Source organism: Cyprinodon tularosa, unplaced genomic scaffold (assembly GCF_016077235.1).
Source record: "Cyprinodon tularosa strain WSP-4 unplaced genomic scaffold, ASM1607723v1 ctg60, whole genome shotgun sequence".
Lineage (NCBI taxonomy): Eukaryota > Metazoa > Chordata > Actinopteri > Cyprinodontiformes > Cyprinodontidae > Cyprinodon > Cyprinodon tularosa.
The window spans coordinates 1,599,653-1,621,513 of record NW_024039341.1 but is presented as its reverse complement, the minus strand read 5'-3'; the positions used below and the strand labels follow the sequence as shown (position 1 = coordinate 1,621,513).

General features: G+C 37.8%; 1 protein-coding gene across 1 annotated transcript; it reads right to left on the bottom strand.

The window, feature by feature from the left end:
• Positions 1-1,610: 1,610 nt before the first annotated feature.
• Positions 1,611-11,917, bottom strand: LOC119797871 (meprin A subunit beta-like). Its single transcript, XM_038307109.1, has 14 exons — positions 11,678-11,917; positions 10,972-10,990; positions 10,839-10,868; positions 10,688-10,713; positions 10,476-10,560; positions 8,893-9,010; positions 7,906-8,084; positions 7,293-7,511; positions 6,719-6,889; positions 5,706-5,936; positions 5,076-5,525; positions 4,800-4,973; positions 2,729-2,837; positions 1,611-2,560 (listed from the first exon to the last, which is right to left on the bottom strand). Exons 1-14 carry the CDS (start codon positions 11,756-11,758, stop codon positions 2,485-2,487), a joined length of 1,968 nt encoding a protein of 655 aa, XP_038163037.1. The 5' UTR covers positions 11,759-11,917; the 3' UTR covers positions 1,611-2,484.
• Between the last annotated feature and the right edge of the window lie 9,944 nt (positions 11,918-21,861).

The window sequence follows — 21,861 nt, the reverse complement described above, 5'->3', positions numbered from 1 at the left end:
TGTTTTGTCTTTTTTGCTTTCTAAAAGGAACTAGTGATGAATCTAAAAACAGATTTGCTCCATCCTCCACAATACCTTTAAGGTGAAATAAGAGGATATTCTGTTCCTACATCACTTCCCCAGGAATAACTTCGTTGATAGAGAGAAATTTAAACATTTATTTTTAATGGAAATCCAAGGGAGACAGCATCGCAAACCTTTCCCTAAGCGTTTAAGAAGCAGCCTGAATAACTTTAAGTCACCTTATCTTTTTTAAAGATATACATTGTATACTCATTAGTTTGTTCCCACAATAGACACCTTGACCAGCCTGGAGCCTCCCTCTGGATGAAGAACTTTCCTTCACAAGTATCTTGGAGCCAGAGGGAGTTATGTTATTCTTTCTTGGTCTGCAGCTACAAACATTAGTAGCTGAATCTGTATGCATGGTTTTCTTTAAGACCTAAGCTATCCCTCAGACTGGTAGCAAACTTTGTGCAGTCTTAAAGTTCACAAGTTCACAGTTCTTAAAACAATGGTACATTTGAAAGGTGAAATAAAATGTCTTGATTGTATATTTGTTAATCATCCCTATAAGCTAATATGTTTTCTGCAGCTGCTTTAGAGAATCCACGGCCTGGATGTTCCGTGGCGTTGACTCTTCCTACGCCTACGCTTTCAGTGGAACCCCCGGGTTTAGGGGTGAAAATAAAGATGTGTAAACGGAGACAAACCTAAAAGGTCTAGGACACCACACCCAGAGCCCAGAATATAGGGAGTCTGTCCTAGCTCCATTGCATCACCTTTTGCCAACAGTAAGAATACAGTCATAGGCAGAAAAGGAACTTAGGACTGCTGTGCTAAACCTAGATAGCCTTTGCCTTATGGATGTAATTACTGGACGGATGAATGATACAAGCAAAAAACCAGGACTGATATCATCCAAAAATGAAAACTAAAAACAAGTTATATATACTGTATGCAGCGAATGGCTGAAGCTCCCCATTATAAAGCCCAAAAGCTACGACTGTGAGCATACATAAATAATGTATTTTTGTTTTACTCCATGAGCCCAGTTGTGCCTTTATGTCATGCAAAGAATTGGGGGCAACTGCACAATTCTTATGCAACAAAAAGGAACATTGCAAGGTTTCTATGCTGAAGGACTGATAGATAGAAAGCGTCCTGTTTTTTCCCCTCCCTACTTCCTTACTGTTTGGCCCATTAGGACAACACTTATCATAGCACCTGCTGATGCACTTCCACTTGGCGTGTCCTCACCAATTTGCCCCAATTGGATGAATCTTGCTCCCATACTGGGTGATGAATTAGACTAATTTTGATTAATTGTATGGTACATATTTTTACTTATCTCTCCTTTAATCCTTTAATGTTTGTGTATTTTCTCTCTGCTCTGTAATTTCCAACCTCAGATAACGTTGTCAGCCTTTCTGGCAAGACTGTACGATGATGCTCAGCAAAAGAGACATTGATTAAAGAGTTGTGACAGTTTGAGAACTGTTCATGCAGAGAAGGTAGCACATTTGTTTTGGTCTTTTTATTTAGCTCTCTTTACTCTTATTTAATTTATTAAGACACCAACCCCAGATACCCATAGGAAAGAACAGAAATACAGAATAGCAAAATAGTTTATTATCCCACAGTGGGAAAATTCTGGTGCATCAATGACAAAGCTAAAGGCAAATGGCAGCATACAGGTAAGCACAAATTAAAAATACAATTCCAGGAAAATTATAGAACTTTGAGCCTTCCTTAATGAAAAAACAAAAGTTTGTTTATCCATACTCTAATATTTTAAAGAGATGTATATATACATATATATCAAAGAAAAATTTATTTCTATGCTTAACAGTTTGTCTGCTGTACAGTGTTCCCTTTTAATAACTGGGAGCTGGGCAATAGGGGGCACTAGCGCCACCCCATTCACCCAATAATCCTTATCATTACATAAAAAATCCCAATGAAAAAATTAAATTATGAAACTGAAATATTTCTAAATATATTCATATATTTCTAAGATGTGCCAGTAAATATTTTCTTTTTAATGATGAGTAAAGCTGTTTCGTTCATTGTCGGATTGGTGACGTATTTCTGCCCTGAGGAGCAAAAATCATTGCCCATAGACTTATAGAATTATTTGGCAACAAGGCCTGGCTCAATGTATGCAGGAGGCTAACGCTTTATTCTATTTTCCCTGCCTCCTTTTTCAAATGTCAGAATCCCAGCATGTATAAAGACAAGCATGAGTGATTTAAAGCACTTTTCAGAAAATGTTATAATGTTGTTTTTTCATCGTAGGAGATGCCTTTGTATACATTTGACTGGTTTTTGGTATACGCTTATTTTGAAGTCATAGCCCCCCCTGGAGAAAACTCCACCCACCGCCACTGCTTTTACTCTTATTTTTAAACAAACAATACATAGAAGCATAGAAACTCTTGTTCTAAAAGCAGAATTTTCGAATCAAAGGTCCACGGTATATCATCACAGCATAAGCATCACTATCAGCAGGAGGATGAGGATGGGAGAGGCATCAAAACCAGGAGAAAATCCAGAAATACTACAACAAAGCACAATAAAATGATTAAAACATTGAGAACTTCAATTTATTTTACTGCAGCCAATCAGATTTCAAAAGCAGCAATTCTTTAAGGTTGTAAACTGTTTGATCAGCTTTTAGGAAGAAATATTTTGTCAAACTAAAGTTATTATTGGCACTGTTGTTTACCCTGTAAAAAAACATGGGCCTTCATCCCAGTTTGTGGAACGATGTGTAATTTTTGGAGGTTTCCCTTGACGACATGGCAAGGAGCTCCCATTGACAAGAGGAGTGAGATCTACCATAAGAAAACAAGTTATTAAGGGAAATAAAAAAACAAATACAGTTCATTCAGTTGTTTAACCCTTGCATAGATTTTTCAAGCTATCATTAAACTTTTCACATCTGCTGGGACAGTAATAAGGGGCTGGGAAGGATGATAGAAATGTGGACACATAGGAAACAGATTTACAGGAATCCAGGTTAATGGACAGAAAATAAATATTTCCGACTCCTATCAGAACATGGTTAGGTACTACAAATCAACTAATCAACTAGGTTAATACAAAGGCAGGAATTGGTATTGAATTTGGCATAGTGGTTAGGCTTGCAACATGCAAAGAATTCCTATAAAGTGCAGATGTTAACTGTAAAGCTAAAATCTAATAGAACAATTTTTCAATTTTCCTATTCGCCCTTCTGTTGTTTCTTTATTTATTAATGTGACTTTCTTTATTTGTTCTCCATAAATGTTAATGGGTCCAACCCCAACAGGATCATGATGTGTCTCCTTTTACACGTGTCTCTACTTGGTGTTGAAGAGATTAACAGAGCTTTTTTTTTTTTATTCAAAGCAATGGCAATGCCAACATTGTTGTAGTAATGGGTATTACAGAAGATTCAGTTGATTTATATTTTGGAATTTTTTTTTAAATGTGTCTTTATTTTGAAATGACTGAAGTTCAGAATGTTTGCTTCTGATGTTAATCAACAGTTTATGGAAGTGTCCTCAACTTTTTTACAGTCCAAAATCTCTATCTGCTTTAGTCTTATCTTTTATATAGGGGTTGGTTTCAGATTAGGGGCTGCATCCTTCGCAGGCCGCATTTGCAGGCAGATTACGTCACAGCACTGTGCCAAGGGAGATCCCAATCTACGAATCCTCCTAAGACCCCTTCAAATTCGGGCCAACAAATGCATCCAATTTTGACCAATTTGGAGGACGAATTTGGAGTATCCTTTGTTTATTTGCGCAACATTAGAATTATTCATCGTGGGTCAAAGCAGATTGGAAAAGCCTTGGGCTACAATGGTTAACAACAGGGGCAAAAATTGTGGAAAACATTTTTAATATTTCTTTTAAGATGTTTTAAAGCGAGGATGTAGGTTTCCTAAGCTAAATTATCTACTTGTCTTATTAATATTCTACCTAATTAAGAAGGATGATCAGCATTGCTTAGCGCCATTAAGCACCTGCCAGCTGGCTGGAGGGTCTTTCTTTCATCTCCCGGAGAAGGCGTGTGGTTTCCTGCTCATTTCCTTGAAACCACCCATTAGTTAAAGGAAATATTGAAATGTTTTTGTTTGGCTTTTAAAAGACTTTTATTTCTAATGATTAAATATTGGTTTAAATCAAAGTTAAGCAACAAAATTAGATAATTTTATCCAACTCTATTGCAGGCACATGGGAGATGCATAACTGGCTCATCTTCACATGCCTACAGCCATTGTACAACTGCTGTGGTTCCGCAAGGATTAAATAAACAAAAATCTGAGCTAATAATGGGGATTCTATAGGCCTAAGGGGGTGTATTTTTTAGAAGCACATTTTTATTATATTTTATGTTTTTAGATTGTCATAGGACTCTGCTCACACACACCAGTCATTCACAGGATGCTGCACCTGAAGTGGGACACAACCATCAGCCTTTTTGTCACCACATACAAAGTTGCGGGATTTCAGATGTAGAAATAACAGAAAGTAAAAGTACTGGATATATTTGTAAATTCCTAAGTCACTTTTAATTGTCACAAAACATGTAGTTACACTTACTGTTACAATTTTGATAAAAAAAAATATGCATGATATTTCCAGATTAACAACAAATTCCAGGTGTTTCGTACAGTATACCAAGTAGCATCCCCTTAAACTACCTTTTAAGTAAGCACATATGTTGCTTGCATGGTTTTTTAGTTTTAAAGGAATCTTATATATACATTTAATTTACTCTGAGGGGGGAAAAAAATCATGCCCACTTACCTTCAAAGCTAAAAGTGAAAATAACACTCCCTCCCTTCAGGAACTCTTTGGTTTGCAGTTCCTCCAAAGTTGCAAAATATTTGTACCCGACCAGGATTCCCCCATAGACTGATTCGCCATTCTCAGAAAAAACTATGCTTCCATTTTCACGGGGGTTGTCAAACCAATGGATACCTATTCAAATAAAAAAGTCTTAAACACAAAAAACCTGAGATTTTACATAATTTTGAATTAAATAACTATCTTGTAATTTTCTACATTAGATGGTGCACCTACCCTCAGACATGTGGTTTGGGTGAGAGACAAAACTCAGTTGCTTTGACATTTCGTTTTGCATGTTAGGGGTTTGATCCAGCAGTCGAAAAGTCATTTGCCTTTGCAGGCAAGGCCATTCCAGTTGGTTATCATAGTCACCAGACAAAAGCTCTACATATGTTCCAACAAATTTCTGATAGAGAAAAGCAGCTATTCGGAAAGCGTAGCCATCCTTGGAGTATTGCCGTGGACTATAGATTATAGTTCTGAGGGCACTAGTGGTTAAAAGTGTCTCAAAGTCATCAATCTGCAAAGTTGCATGTGGACACTCGGTCTCAGAGAGATTGATGTCATCAATTGAGAAGCCGCCTGCAGAGTTCCCTGCACCTTTCCGGACCTCAAACACAACTCGAAAGTTTTTGGTGGCATTCAAAGGAACATAGTGCAGCTGCCAGTGATTTGTTTGTCGACCTGGAGGCAGAGTTTTTACATTCCTATGAAAAAATATTGAAGCATCTTGGCACAAGCAAAAAATGCATTTTGTCAAAGATTCTAACAGTTAAACAATAAAATAATACTATTTAAAAGCCTTATATATAATATAGTGTAAGTAAATTAGTATCATTTATATTGATGCATCAAAGACATTACCAATGATCTGTCCCATGTGGTAGACAGTTCCCATGGTGTCCTGCTCATCCTGAAACTCTCTGATCCAGATGTTTAGTTCATCTGATTGATTTCCGGTATGAAAATAATAGAACTGCAGACACTGGATTTTACAATCCCTTTTAGGTGTGAATATTTGGGTTTCAAGCCTTGATGAATCTCCTTCTTGACCTGATGCGGTGCTGGCATGGATGAAGTATCCTGTTTCTTGACCTTAAATGATAAGGTTAAACAATTATGTTCTGGTAATATCTTACTTTCATCGATTCAGCTAAAAGCAGGGATGTACGCTTTGCTTATTTAAGAACTATTCATAAGAACAAATTTGTAGACTTCATCAGCTTTACGGGGATTGTTTATTGAAATTAAGAACATTTGGTGAATCTGATGTGACGCATTTGTAAAAGCCCATGGTCTGATAAGACACTTTTTTCACTTAAGTCAGATGAATAATCTGTTGTTGATTGATTGACTTTATTGATCTCACAGTGGAGAAATTTACTTGTGTTAAGTAATTTAGATAGATTGGAATTTTTACAATTTTACAAATATGTAATGATCTAAGTAATTTCTATTTTCAAAAATTCGCATTTAAATATTCCAAAACATTTATTACATTTTTTAAACCTTATTTTCCTTTATATGACCAAATGTGTCTTAATTTATCTATCGAGCCATAGCATTGTATTAAGTCAGTAGTATCATGTTAGGATTATTATTATCAGGATTCGATTACAGGTTTTGTTGCATGTTCATTGTTTTCAAATGATGCTAGTTAATATGTTTTATTGCTTAATCATAACTAATTTTGGTATTCCCAGATGACCTAAATAATGAGCACTGAAGTATGATTTATTGTATGACAATGAGTAACACGAGTTGTGTTTTTTATTTTGTGTAGAAATAGTCGCTAAGAAAATACATAATATGTCATTTCATTATATATGTTAAAATTTTGTAGTATAAAATGTAATAAATAAGCTTTCAGTCCTTACCATAATCTCTATTTCCTGCAGGTAGGGTGGTATGATCAGAGCTTGGACCCCGGTTAACTTGTGAAACTACTACCCAATCATTGTCACTATGGGTACACCTGTTTGTCTTTCTCATATGGCACATGGTCCCATCAGAAAAGTCACAGTAAAACATAAAGGCAGCAGTGGAATCTGTGAATAAATAAAAAAAACTCTGAATACTAACTCTTTGTTTAGACCAAGTTTTGCATTTTCTCATCATTACAAATTAGTTTAAAGTAAACATACACAACCCCACACAATCCCCACAATATGGGAAATCTGAGTCCAGTGTTACCTTATAGATTATCCTAATTGTAATTATTTTCCAATGACTTACAGTTATGCTGTTTATAGCTCATTTGAGACATGCCATGTAGTTGTCGGACAGCAAACAATAACTACACATCAAACAGAAACTCTTCTTGTCCATCATCCTTAAGGGATTTCAACTCTATTTTATTTAAAAGTATGTTGACCATCTTTAAACAATTTTAACATTGAAACTAAGCACATTTATTTTTGCGTTTCAGAAGATCATAACTGAGTGACTTACTGCATTTGTAGAGAAGGTTCAACTCTTGAGCATCACTGGGACTCATTTCCATTCTTTGACCAATCACATTTTGGAATTTTGGGTCTTTGGTGATGATTGTAGCGCCGTTTCCATTGCTCCTAACGTTTTTCCATGAGTGCATCACTGACATGTAGTCATATGGCACATCATGGGTGGTACTCAAATAACTACTGACCTTGGTGAAATAAAGTTCTTGACCTAGATGGCACAGAAGTATTCATTACCAAACATAAGTTTTTATGGAAAGAATTAAATATAAATGTTATTGTTCAATAAGTATTTAAATTTCACAGTTTAAAAACTGTTTACTTAATGTCTTTCATTTTTGTTATCTTCCTTAAAATCTACCAAATAACAATTAGACAAATATCACTCACTTTTTCCATTAATAAAACAATCTATCGGTCTTGAAATTGTTTAAGAAATTAATTTCTCACCGAAGTTAGGATAGAAGGCAAATTTACACAATATTTGCCTGACTTTTTGTTTTCTTTTAATCATACATCCAATGCAATAATCACTTGAAACCCTTATTCACCACCATCTAGCAAACAACATAGTGAAACAGAAAAAACTATTGACTGTACGAAACCTGCTATGACGTTGTCAAAATCAATCTTCACATAGTCATCTCTGTCATGTCTCATCTCTTCATGGTAGAAGCCGAAAGAATGGAAAATCAAATGCTCCACAATGCCAATGTGATCACAGAACCAACCAACAGAGATATCCTGTCCATTTGCAAGTAACTGGCCAATATATGACCAGCACCTTGAATAAGAAAAAAATCATTATTTAATGATCATATTTATTACTGGAGATCATCAGTACTCAAACACCCAGCTTTGTATTCCCTCCTTCTCTCTCTTTATTATATATACATCTCTATACAGATACATTGCTCTCTGTCTCTCTCTCTCTCTCTCTCTCTCTCTCTCTCTCTCTCTCTCTCTCTCTCTCTCTCTCTCTAAGTATTTAAAAATATATCTATATAACTATATATGTATCTATAAATCTAAACTTTTATTGACAGAGGTTGTGAACTTCATATTTAAAGGGTGTGTATTTCCGTTATTAAAATGTTTCCTCATATTAATACAGATAGATATAAATATCTCTGAAACACAACTTTTCATTTGTATTTTTAATAGATTCTATAGTTTTTGCTATTTAAGCTGAAATACACAATGTAATGGCAAAAAATCACTTTTCACAGATTTCTTTTCGTTAAATAATGATTAATGATTTTATTATCTTATTATTGTGTGTGTGTGTGTGTTCCACTTTATCAAGTATCAAGTGGAACCTTGATACTTGTATATTAAAGTTTATAGAAAATGATTTAAGGAGTAAAATCATATTCAACCTACAGAGAGACAAAAAGGGAGGTGAAAAAGAAAAAGAGAACTAAGGGGAGATAGAGGGAGAGAGAGAGATAGAGTGCATGAAAACAGAGAAAATTAAACAAAACAGCAAAAACAGACAACACAAAAGATAAAGTATAACAATAATGTTAGTCTTGATGAAAAAAAAATTACAGACTTAGCTGATGAGCTGTACATTAAAGATGCATACATACCCAAATCCGCCTTGGAATGAAAGGTAATACTCCTCAGTGTCCCTTGGTTTAAAGTCGATGCATGACTTCACCCTGAACTGGTCAAAAGCTCTTAAGATGACTCCTTTGGCGTTTAGGTCTTTTGTTATAAGAAAAAAGCAACAAAAATAAACAACAACAAAAAAATTTTAATTTAAACATAGCTGATGAACAAAGTAGAATTCAAGTACAAAAAAAAGGCTATTTTGATCTGCCTGGGTCTCCTTTTATATCGTTTATCGGATGTCACAAATCCCTTTAAATGAATTCTTTTCTACATACATTTGACCTTCATTTCCATCCTTAAGTAGTTAAGCTAGAAATCATCCAGTGAAAAAAAAAAAAAACATATAAAAGAATATATATTTACAGAGAGAGATATAGAGAGAGATGGAGAGACACACACACAGAAAGAAACAGATGGAGAGAGTGAGAGAGATCCATATACATATATATATATATATATATATATATATATATATATATATATATATATATATATATATATGGGTGCTTCTTTAACTACGGGCACTTTTATGTCCTTTTGATCACATTTCATGAAAAAATTTTAAAAAGGGACATTTCACACCTTTATAGTTATCTTTACAATGAAACTGTTTTAGGACATTTGTTTTAGTAGTCTGTGATGACTTTTTCACCTTTTTTCAGCCTCATATATATATGTAAATATTACCATTTTGTGCTTGTCCCACAACCAGGCTACTGCAGGTACTATTTAATGAAGATGTCAGTTGGGGACCTGTGAGGCGTCTGTTTCTCACGCTACAGACTCTAATGTACTTATCTTCTTGCTCGGTTGTGCAACACGGCCTCCCGCTTCTTTTTCTACTCTGGTTAGAGCCTGTTTGTGCTGTCCTCTGAAGGGGGAAGTACACACCGTTGTAGGAAATCTTCAATTTCTTAGCAATTTCTCGCATTGAATAGCCTTCATTTCTTAGAACAAGAATAGACTGTCGAGTTTCAGATGAAAGTTCTCTTTTTCTGGCCATTTTGAGCGTTTAATTGACCCTACAAATGTGATGCTCCAGAAACTCAATCTGCTCAAAGGAAAGCCAGTTTTATAGCTTCTGTAACGAGCTAAACTGTTTTCAGATGTGTGAACATGTTTGTACAAGGGTTTTCTAATCAGCAATTAGCCTTCTGAGCCAATGAGCAAACACATTGTACCATTAGAACACTGGAGTGATAGTTGCTGGAAATGGGCCTCTATACACCTATGTAGATATTGCACCAAAAACCAGACATTTGCCGCTAGAATAGTCATTTACCATATTAGCAATGTATAGAGTGTATTTCTTTAAAGTTAAGACTAGTCTAAAGTTATCTTCATTGAAAAGTACAGTGCTTTTACTTCAAAAATAAGGACATTTCAATGTGACCCCAAACTTTTGAATGGTAGTGTATATATATGTAGATAGATAGATAGATAGATAGATAGATAGATAGATAGATAGATAGATAGATAGATAGATAGATAGATAGATAGATAGATAGATAGATAGATAGATAGATAGATAGATAGATAGATAGATAGAGCTATTCACCAAGGTTTTCATTCATCGTGTAGGGAACTGGAGTTTTCCACAGAATGTCTCTTCCCAGGGTACTACTTCTTCCAGTGTTTGGCGGCTTAAAAAAAAATTATATAATATATAATGTGTGAAATTTTTCGTCACACAATATCACACAATTTGAGTTTTCGTTAAGTCACTGTTCTTAGAGAAATAAACCTTCAACTTTTGCCTGATAAACTTACCTTATGAATATCATCACTTAATGGATCTAAGATAAATAAAAAAATACTTATTTTTCAAAATAATCAGAAAGCTACAGTTCATAAATCTATTATTAAATCTGATACAGAAACAGCATGTTTCCTTTATTATAACAGAGAAAATCAACTTCACCATCTGTGTTATTCTTGTTGTCGTCAATGTCTACAGAAAAAAACAACACAAGTCTTTGAATTTAATAATATAAACCCTTGAACAAAATGACTTATACAAAATAATATGAAAAAACACACATAAAACAACTTACCAACCGTGTTTGATTCTTGCTAGATAAAAAAAATAAGACAAGTTAGCAGGACATTTTTTTGGTGTGAGGAAGAAAATTAATGGCTAGAATATATTGCATTTTTTTAGGAAAAAGAGCTCTTATTTTGGTTAGGTCTAGAAAATAAATCTAACAAATTAAAGATCAAACAATGTCTTTATTCCTGCTGTATCATCAAATTTACATTAACTTTCTTTCCTCACCAACACATTTTTACACAAACTGAATGATAAAAGAATCATTAAAGTTGAAATGCTTATTTGAGCTAACAAGTAAAGGCAGATTCATGCAAGCTTGGAACCGGTGGGTGCATCAGAGAATTATTGTATGTGGGTTTATCTACAAGTGGGGTTTTGAGTTTTTATAGGGATGTTTGGAATATTTACTGATCCCAGGATATTGTGGCTTAAGACAGTGAATATAATGAAAGGCTCGGTACAAAACACAAACTAAAACTAAACAAAAACAAGGTTTAGGAATTTTCCCCATTACATATATGTGTGCAAGATTCTACAATAAGATATGTCTTGAATAGGTTGAATAAGACAATGACAACTATATCAAATTATTACAGTTATACATTGATAAGTCAATTGTTAGTTCCTGTCCCAGTTCGTCTGTCTCAAGCTTAAAAAGGATATATTTATCAGTGGTTTATCTTAGCATGCATAAAACCTAAAATACTTACTGTGTTCATGGAGAGGGCGGGTGAAACCACCAAGATTACTATAAAAAAACTGCTGCCTTGCATCTTGTTTAGTCTTGGCATTGCAGAGACGGCCTAGAGGGCCTAGGGAGCCAAATGGATGCGTAAAAATGATGGGCAAGATAAGAGACTCTTCCTTCACAAAATAAGAAAAGTTAAGTTTTAAACAAAAAAAAGCAATATATAATGAGGACAAGGGAAGAAGATAGCATAAGTCTGTGATCAGCAGGAAAACTGTCAAAATTAGTTGAGACACAGGTCTTATATACCAGGTAAGGAGGTAGCTAAAGAGGAAGAACTTTGGGTGAATTAAAAAAAAATTTTGTTTTACCAAAATTATAATTCAATGGGTACAGGGGAACCAGATATAAAAGGGGAAACTTAATTTTATTAGAGAACAAAGAAATCACAAGTTGTGGAACGCCAAAACAAGATGCAAAAGAGACATGAGCGACATGGAGACAAGAATAACTAGAGAGCAAAGCAGAACTAATACACCAAGGCCGCTTATGAACTGCCAGGGTGGACTGGTGAAATCGGGACACATTTAGGCATAATAGAGGTAGGTAAAATGAGGCTGACTGAACAAATTAAACAAGAATAAATCCCAGTAGTACTGTATTGTTATTCACAACAAAACATACATTTTTACAGAACGCCATCCTCAAGGTTCAGCTTCTAATAGACCACCAGGCATCAGGTTGGTCAGAGTAAGCATTGGAAAATTCTCAGATGAGCATTTACCGAAAATGTGACGAGCTAGACAGTTACTCATCTAGGCCATATTCCAGAGACGGGCATATGCCTAACCGAGAGTTTCAACATATCCATCCATCCTAGTAGAGACCTAGATACCCTTTTGCTGGTCAATCATATTGCAACTGACAATGTGAAAAGATAGATCTTAGAGCAAAATTTATAAATTGGTCCATCCACTTAGGAACTTTGGATTATTTAGACTGGCAGAGGCAAAGTTTCTCCAAAGCTAGCAACTGCAGATAGAAGCTAGACCAATACAGCTTTCTCAACAAATTAGAAATGATGTGAAAGAAGCTATGGCATTGCACCAGGCATGCGGCAAAGAGAAGTTTGCTTATTTTTGCCTTTGATTTTGTGAAGCTTAGTCACGATTTAAAGGTGTCCTTCAAAAAGCCTCTACGGATATTCTGAAATTCTGGCCAGCAATTTGAGAAAATTAGATATCGGATCTTTGTGATAGTCACCCTATAAAACACTGATTTTGCTGTTCATAAGAATATTAAGCAATCAGTTTTATGCCCAAACTTTACATTTATGCCCAAACTTTCACTTCTCACCTGACGTCTGGCACAATTTACCTTCCTCAGCAGTTTATTTTGTTGCATGCACCAGTCCTTCTTACCGCAAACTACCCACACATGTTCAACCCCATACTTCACATATGGGATAACATCCTCATTTGCACGCTTGTTGAAAATGATGGTATTTATGGATGTAGGACTTTGTCCCAAAGTATATTCTGAAAATCTAATCTGTTTTTTATGCTAGGCTTGGATTAAATGCCTCTGCCATGCTAATTACCTTCTTTGGTTCATATACTTCAAGATGCAGTTCCTGAGGTGTTCATAAATCATAATCTTTGTTTATATGTAACTGCATTTTTTTTTAACTATATTGATATAATATATACCCAACAACAGCTCTTATCTGTGTCTTTATACACAGTCCAACCTAGAGAGCATTATGCTTTTGTTTCACAGCCGAAACTGACCAGTTTAGCACCTATTAATCAGACAAAGAAATAACTCTATATTGTTTTTATTGGTTACTGTGGAAGTGTTCGTGTGTTTGGTGGGCCTGCTGCATTTCGCTGTCAGAAATTCAACACAAGCAATCATTTTGCATTGAAATACAAAAATTATGTTCCCTTCACTACTGCTATATAAATATAAAAGATATGGCTTATTTTTGCAGGGCTTACATTTCGAGTTAACCTCTACGTTGTTATCAGAATCTTTTCTCTCTATTAAAATTATTTGCAAGGTTTCTGTAAAAATTATTTCTGTCAATGTGATTTGATAAACACTGCATCAGAAAATTTTTCTTAGATACTTCTAGCACGGTAAATCACAAGTCATTTCATAAAGTGTAGATGGTCAAAAACTGGTTCCTTACCTATAAAAAGGTTATTGTTTGCTAACAGTGCGGGCATACACTGTAGGATATTTTCAATTGTTGTACTCAGCTACAGCTCAAACTGTACGATGGTGCTGAGCACCAAAATATGGCACTTTCCGAACCCGCCAATCTGGAAAGTGAAGAAGAGGAACTCTCTTGTTTGCACATGTGCAGTGCGTGAGGTTCTGATAAATGGGCTCATAGACGCAGGATTTACTCACAAACACCTTACGAGGGCCAACTGAATTTCAAACATATTTGATTTTCTCCCGACCTAATGATTCCTGATCGGGAGGTAGTCGTGATAGGCTAATCCATTACCCCACTATACGATGCAGGAGGCATGATGAGGCTGAACCAGATCCAAAAAAATTCTTGCATGACTGGAGAAAAGGACAAAAAATCAGAAAGTGTATGCCCGGCCTAAGGGAGATTCTCCAGTTCTCCACCTTTTTTTTTTTTCCCACAATGGGGACATTCACTTTCTGCATTTAACCCATCCCCTTGGGGAGCAGTGGGCTGCCATTTTGTGGCGCCCAGGGAGTTAGGGGTTAAGGGTCTTGTTCAGGGATGGAGAGTGGCAGTCCATGGCAGTTTGTGGGACTCGAACTCAGAACCTCAGGAACCCTAACAGAATGCTCTAACAACTTTTTCTAACAACTTTCAACATTTTCAACACTTTTCAGCATTTCTATAGCGATGCCATGAATACTTAAGGTAATTCTGAAGTTAAATGGTATTGTACCTGGTGCGGTTAAATATGCAAATATATTTAAGTTGTATTAATACTGAGGACAAAGACATGTGAAGCCGGGAGTAATACAGCACACAGAGCTTCAAATAACAGGGGTTCTTTATTTAAAAAAAAATAAATGAATGAGGTTCAGTATTTGAAAAAAGTGAACCGTATTTTATCAACAGAAAGCCTGAGCTCTAGTGAAATGGCGGGCTAATAACGCTAATAACACTCAAAGTAACAACGTAGCTTCGCATACAAGCCAAAAACTTCACAGCTGCATATAACAAACGGCAGTGGCACCTCTAGAAGAGGACAAACAGAAAAACATAACATAAGCATCATATCTGTAGTTTTATCCACGGAAGATATCTCAGTTCAAACATTAATTTACCTAATACTTGGATTCTTCACTCATATGGCCATAGAGTCGTCTTCTCCAACAAGTCTTAGCTCAAAAAAAGAAAAAATGTCTTTCTCCTCCGTTTCTTTCCAGTTAGAGTACCACGGTACATGAACAAGAGTTTTTTTCTACTTCTGGTAACTTTAGACCTCTCTGTACCAACAGCACCACATGCTGACAAGAACAAGAATTACAACCAGTCAGTGAAACAAAAACAAAACATGGTTTACAGAATATATCTTTGACATGTACCCATTTTTCACCTGGTTACATTCTCCCCTGCTAAATCGTCATCGTCCTCGGTGACAAAGCAACCGTTTTTCACCTCTGTTAAAGCTCCTCTGAAAAACACAAATCCTAAGCTTTCAATAATCTGTAAAACCATCTAAGGATTTAGTTCTGGCTCTAAAGCAGACCTAGGTTCATGATGTGGGTTTGGGTGTTTCCCTGCATTCACTCTTTTACTCCTGCGGGGGGCAGGTCTGGGAACTTGCCTAATGTAAAGAGGAGATACTGGTATCTCACACGGTTTGTCAGGATTACATGTTTCATTGTCAACAATCTCAGTTTCCACCTGTTCAATCACAGGAGGTTCAAGTGCTGAAATCAACTGAGTTTCTGCTCGTTTCTGAATACTGTCACCCATAGGACAATTTTCTCCACCTGAACAGGGAGTTAAGTCAAAAGAAACCTCTTCAATGACTATGCCCCCATCATTCTCAATACATGAGTCAGTGTGTGGGTCAGTAGTGCTTGTCTGTTTGGTTACTGTGTTTTCACTGGGTCTTTGGTTTGTGACGGGCAGATTAACACATGACCTGATGTCAGTCCTGTTAACCTTTTTTGTAGGTCCTCCCTCTATAGGTTGTACTGTGCAAGTTGTGCCTACTATGTCTATAAGTTGGTATACAACTGGGCTCCATGCATCCTGAATTTTGTTACGACCAGCTGGTCTGTGTCTCAGATAAACATACTCTCCAACATCAATTGAAGGACAGTACACTTTGTGGTTATGCTGAGCAATGCGTCTTTCTGCTTTCCGCTCAGTATACTCTTTTGCTTTAGCATGTGCCTCCTTGAGTCTTTGCTGATGCACAGCAAGCCAATCAAGATTTTTATCATGATGACTTTCGTTTGCAAGCAATGCATCAACAGGAAGATGTGGCTCTACCCCATAGAGCAAGAAGTAAGGGGAATATCCTGTAGTCGCGTGTGGAGTAACATTATACGCATAAACCAGCTCAGGTAAATGTTCAGGCCAACGCTTCTTTTTGTCAGGTGGAAGTGTGCGCAACAGTTCATGCAGGGTGCGGTTAAAACGCTCACACTGTGCATTCCCTGTCGGATGATGGGGTGTTGTACGTGTTTTTTTCACACCATACATTCTGCAAAGTTCAGCAATAACCTCTGATTCAAAGTTACGGCCCTGATCTGAGTGGAGACGTTCAGGTACACCGTACTTCATAAACCACTCCTTTAAGAGGATTTTAGCTGTGGTCTCTGCTTTTTGGTCACGTGTAGGAAACGCCTGAGTGAACTTTGTAAAGATATCGGTAATGACTAGAACGTTTTCACGGCCGTCGGAGGCTGGTTCAAGGAGCGTGAAATCTACTGCCACAACTTCTAAAGGTCGTGTTGCCAAAAATGATTTCATTGGAGGGTGAATCCTTGGATTGGGCATCTTTGTGAGAATACAACGTTCGCAATTCTTGACCCATCGCTCAACATCTTTGTGCATCCCGACCCAGAATGCTCTCTGTCTCAACAACTGTAATGTCCTCTCTATTCCCTGATGTCCCATAGAGTCATGAACACTCTTCATTACAGCTGTTTGTAAACAACCTGGAACGAGCAACTGAAAGCACTCTCCAACATGATCATCCCTCACCACTCTGTACACCAATCCATCACGTATCCTAATGTGTTTCCATTGTTTCCACAATGATTTGGCAGCAACAGGAAGGTTTTTCTTTTCTTGTGAACTGGGTGGTCTGCTTCGATCCAAAAACAGTTTTAAAACACTAATCACTGGATCTTGACATTGAAATGTCCGCAGCTCTTCCTTGGAATAACCGGGAAGAGTTGGCGTGGCCTCTTTAGCATGTGACTCGACCTTACCAGTTTCTGCAGCCCTGATCTGGTTTAGCTGACAACATTTGACCCCAGCTGTAACCAGCTCCGGCTGAAGGGCAGTGCCTCTACAGATCAAATTGCAAATTGCAATGCAATCATCAAACTCCTCGTCCTCCGTTGGTTCTGGCTCCCCTGCTAATGGGTGTCGTGACAATGCATCTGCGGCTGTGTTACACCGACCTGGTCGGTACTGCACGTCAAAGTCGAAAGCAGCTAACTGTGCTACCCATCTCTGTTCAATAGCCCCAAGTTTCGCACTTTTCAGATGGCATAAGGGATTATTGTCTGATATTACAGTGAATTTAGAGCCCAGAAGGTAACCCCGAAACTTTTCCACTATAGCCCATTTAAGCGCAAGCAGCTCAAGTTTCATGCTGCTATAGTTTTTATCATTGCGCTCTGCATTTCTCAGCCGTCTACTTGCATATGCAATGACCCGTTTTTTGTCACCTTGCTGCTGATATAAGACAGCTCCTAAACCCTGACCACTAGCATCAGTTTCCAAAACAAAAGGACAAGTGAAATCTGCATAACCTAGGATAGGAGCAGTCACAAGCTTTTCTTTCAATGTGTCAAAGGCAATCTGGCTGTTGGCATCCCATAATGCATTTAGTTTTTGACTAGCTTTGGTTGTAGTAGCAGCTCCTCGACAATGATTCACAAGGTCATGTAGTGGGGCTGCGATCTTTGAAAAACCCTCAACATACCTTCTGTAGTAGCTACATAGGCCTAGAAATGATTGGAGTTCCTTAACAGTGCCAGGCACAGGCCATTCCTTGACTGCTGCAACCTTGGAGGGATCAGTTGCGATGCCCTCTGCAGAAATTTGGTGTCCGAGGAATTTTACTTCCTTCTGTAAAAAGTGACATTTTTCCCACTTCACTTTTAACCCTGTGTCTCTTAAACGTTTAAAAACTAGGTCTAGCCTTTCCAAATGAGACTCAAAGCTGGGTGAGTATACCAATATGTCATCCAGATAGACTAACATGATGTCAAATATCAGATCGCTCATAGTTGCTTGCATCAACCTTTGAAATGTTGCAGGCCCATTACACACCCCCATGGGCATGCGTACAAACTCAAACAGCCCAAAAGGTGTGGTGAAAGCAGTCTTATGTCGGTCTCGATCATCCATGGCCACTTGGTGATACCCACTGGCAAGGTCAATTGTGGAAAAGAATTTGGCACCTTTCAACGCATCAAAACTCTCATCAATACGAGGCAATGGAAATGCGTCTTTCTTAGTTTTTAGATTTAGCTTTCGATAGTCTACACATAAGCGAATACTGCCATCACCTTTGCGGACTACCACGACTGGTGAGGCATAAGCGCTTTCACTTTCCTGTATTATTCCTTTTTTCAAAAGTTTAGAAATGTGTTCTTGGACTTCCTGGTATTGGTTAGGAGGTATACGTCGATATGGCTGTGTGACAGGTATGTCATCCACCAGCTTGATCTCATGTTTCACTTTGTCTGTGTGACCCAGATTCTCATCATCATCTGCAAAAACATCAATGTAACGGGACAGCAATGCACAGAGAGCAACACGCTCTTCCTCCGTGCCCCCCATGTCAAGTCTTTCCAAAATGGCTTGCACCTTTCTGTCAGTATGCACTGTGTTAGAGTCAACTGAAACCTGTTCAACATCGGCAGAGATGCGGTGAAACTTTACTTGGCACGTCTGCTCATTCTTAACAGGATCAACCTTTGAGATCACGCCTAGCCGTGTTCTGGGGCCCAACCAAACTTCCTCGGCGGAGAAATTAACCACCTGGAGCGGAAGAACATGACTGGTCCTCGTGACAAGTGTTGGGATAACTGCTAATCCGGGTGGTAGAGGAGTAGTCATCGGTTCAATGATCAACTGAGAGGCTGCATCTGAGGTTTTAGTGTCACCTTTTACGAACACAGTGGATACCGAGGCTGCAGGGATACGTACTTTGTTTCTGCCTGCAGCCCGAACAATCGCCTTTCTCTCACTGCAACAGATCTGTGCCTGTTGAAAAGCCATCCTCCACCCAGAGTCTAAGGATCCACCCAAAGTATTGTCAAACTCTGTTGTCACCAGCTGTCTGCATCTGTGAATGACATTCATACCAATTAAGCATTCTTCAGACACAAAAGCATTTGCTGAAGGCTTCAGGACCAAGAAGCCACAATTTGGGATCTTTAAACTCATCGTCTCAACTTCCAGTTCAATATATCCCTGGTAAGGGATGTCAAGTCCATTTGCAGCAGTTATTTTAAGCCAACTAGTTGTAGCTAGCATGCTCTCATCATCACCAATATATTTTCTGAAGAACTCATCTGTCATAGTACTGACTTGGCTGCCAGTGTCCAGTAAACAATGAGCTGACCTCCCATTAAGTTTTAGATCAACCACTGGGCATTTTCCTATTGCACGCTCAATTATTTGTTCTCGTGTGATCTCGTGCGTAGATGAGTCTATGACATGACCCTGCATTACCCGACTCACTGCAACCAGGGTCTCTCGTTTCCCGACTGACCGGAATCAGGGGACTCATCAGAGTTTTTGTGTCTTTTCTGGGGACATTGTTTGGCAACATGACCAGCAGTTTGGCACTTGAAGCATATAGGCTTACCATCAGGGGTAAATGCTGGAACAGTTTTGATCTTACATGGTGTCTGGCTACTAGGGCTTTTGCCCTGTACTGTCAACTCTTTGACAGCTTTAGTAAGCTCTGTTATCGCTTTGCCTTGCTCAGTGAGGACTTTAAGAACATCATCAATTGAAACCAACTTCTCTTTAGGTCTAGTTAGATTAGTGACTTTGTCTTGCTCTTTAAGAGTTTTCATCACATCCTCCAGATACATTGGATTTCCTGTCTCTTTAACTGCACAGCACTGTGCTCCTACTGTAACATTACTGCAGGTCTGCACTTTACTCCTAACCATTTTTGTGCTAGGGGCTTGGTCTAAGGACCACAAGTAAGCTTCTTCCCGCACCTCTATAAAAGTAGACGCAGGTTTTCCTCTTACATATTTTCGGAGTTCTCGCCTCAGGGAAAGGTCTCTGACGCCTTCAATGAACTGGTCTCTCAACACAGTGTTCTCATTAGTCACGGAATTAGGTTGCTGTTTCCGTACAAAACTAAAGGCCTGAGATAATGAATGTGAAAAGTCACGTATGTCTTCACCCTCTTTCTGTTTACAGTTGTAGAAGTTTTGTAAAAGTTGGGAAGCACTACGTTTATCTCCAAACGCATCTTTTAGGTAAACAAACAGGTCCTTTGCAACATCACCATCAACTTTGCGTAAACGCACCTCCTCCAGAGCTGAGCCTCTTAAAAGTGACAGCACAAAATCGAACTGTTCAGGTGCAGACTGATTTCTAGCAGAAATAACCCTTTCTACTTCTTCAATAAACTCATCTACACTCCTCCCATCTTTTTCAATGTCTCCACTAAATGGTGAAATGTGCCGTTCTCTGGGTACATAGACATAAGATCTGGTAGGCTCAGTATTTAGTGATGATATGACGGTCATGACCTCGTCTTGTCTTCTGGCTAACTCACTTAATTGTTGTAACACCCCAGCTTGTTCAATGTCATTTTGTCCATTGTTCTGTCCACCATCCTGTTCATTACCCTCATTATTATTCACTACTACCTGTTCTTCATGCATCTCAAAGCTCTCGTCTTGGTCTGACATGTTCTGAATTTTTTTTTTTTTTTTTTTTTTTTTTTTTTTTTTTACTGAACAGTCAATAGAAATTTAAATAGCAAAGGATAACTTAGTCAAGTCCTGATTCCACTGGACTGCTCCAAGACCGCTGCTGGGCGATGCTCTCCCCCTCCTGGAATGCGTCCTGGGCTGACGATCACCTTGGCTGAAATCCCTCACAACCACGCCAGCACAGACTGTCCAGCAACGTCCTCCTCTGATCTTGAAGCAACTGCCGTCACACAGGCAGGATACCGAGGTCCACTCTGGTTTAGGCCAGTTCTTCACCACTGCCGTTTTATAATGCTAAAGCCGCGCCACCATACACAGGCTCTAACAGAGAGAGAGAGACTAATATAAAAAAAAGAAAAAAAATATGACCCCACTCCTGGTACCAATATTTGAAGCCGGGAGTAATACAGCACACAGAGCTTCAAATAACAGGGGTTCTTTATTTAAAAAAAAATAAATGAATGAGGTTCAGTATTTGAAAAAAGTGAACCGTATTTTATCAACAGAAAGCCTGAGCTCTAGTGAAATGGCGGGCTAATAACGCTAATAACACTCAAAGTAACAACGTAGCTTCGCATACAAGCCAAAAACTTCACAGCTGCATATAACAAACGGCAGTGGCACCTCTAGAAGAGGACAAACAGAAAAACATAACATAAGCATCATATCTGTAGTTTTATCCACGGAAGATATCTCAGTTTAAACATTAATTTACCTAATACTTGGATTCTTCACTCATATGGCCATAGAGTCGTCTTCTCCAACAAGTCTTAGCTCAAAAAAAGAAAAAATGTCTTTCTCCTCCGTTTCTTTCCAGTTAGAGTACCACGGTACATGAACAAGAGTTTTTTTCTACTTCTGGTAACTTTAGACCTCTCTGTACCAACAGCACCACATGCTGACAAGAACAAGAATTACAACCAGTCAGTGAAACAAAAACAAAACATGGTTTACAGAATATATCTTTGACATGTACCCATTTTTCACCTGGTTACACATGTAATAAACTTTAAAAAAAAAAGCAAAATAAGGAAGTATTTA

Coding starts and splice junctions, on each gene's coding strand:
- LOC119797871 (XM_038307109.1), bottom strand. CDS start 11,758: ATGCCAAGACTAAACAAGATGCAAGGCAGCAGTTTTTTTATAGTAATC. Junction 10,561..10,687: donor TAAGTGATGATATTCATAAG/GTAAGTTTATCA, acceptor TTTTTTTTTAAG/CCGCCAAACACTGGAAGAAG. Junction 4,974..5,075: donor CCCAAACCACATGTCTGAGG/GTAGGTGCACCA, acceptor TTATTTGAATAG/GTATCCATTGGTTTGACAAC.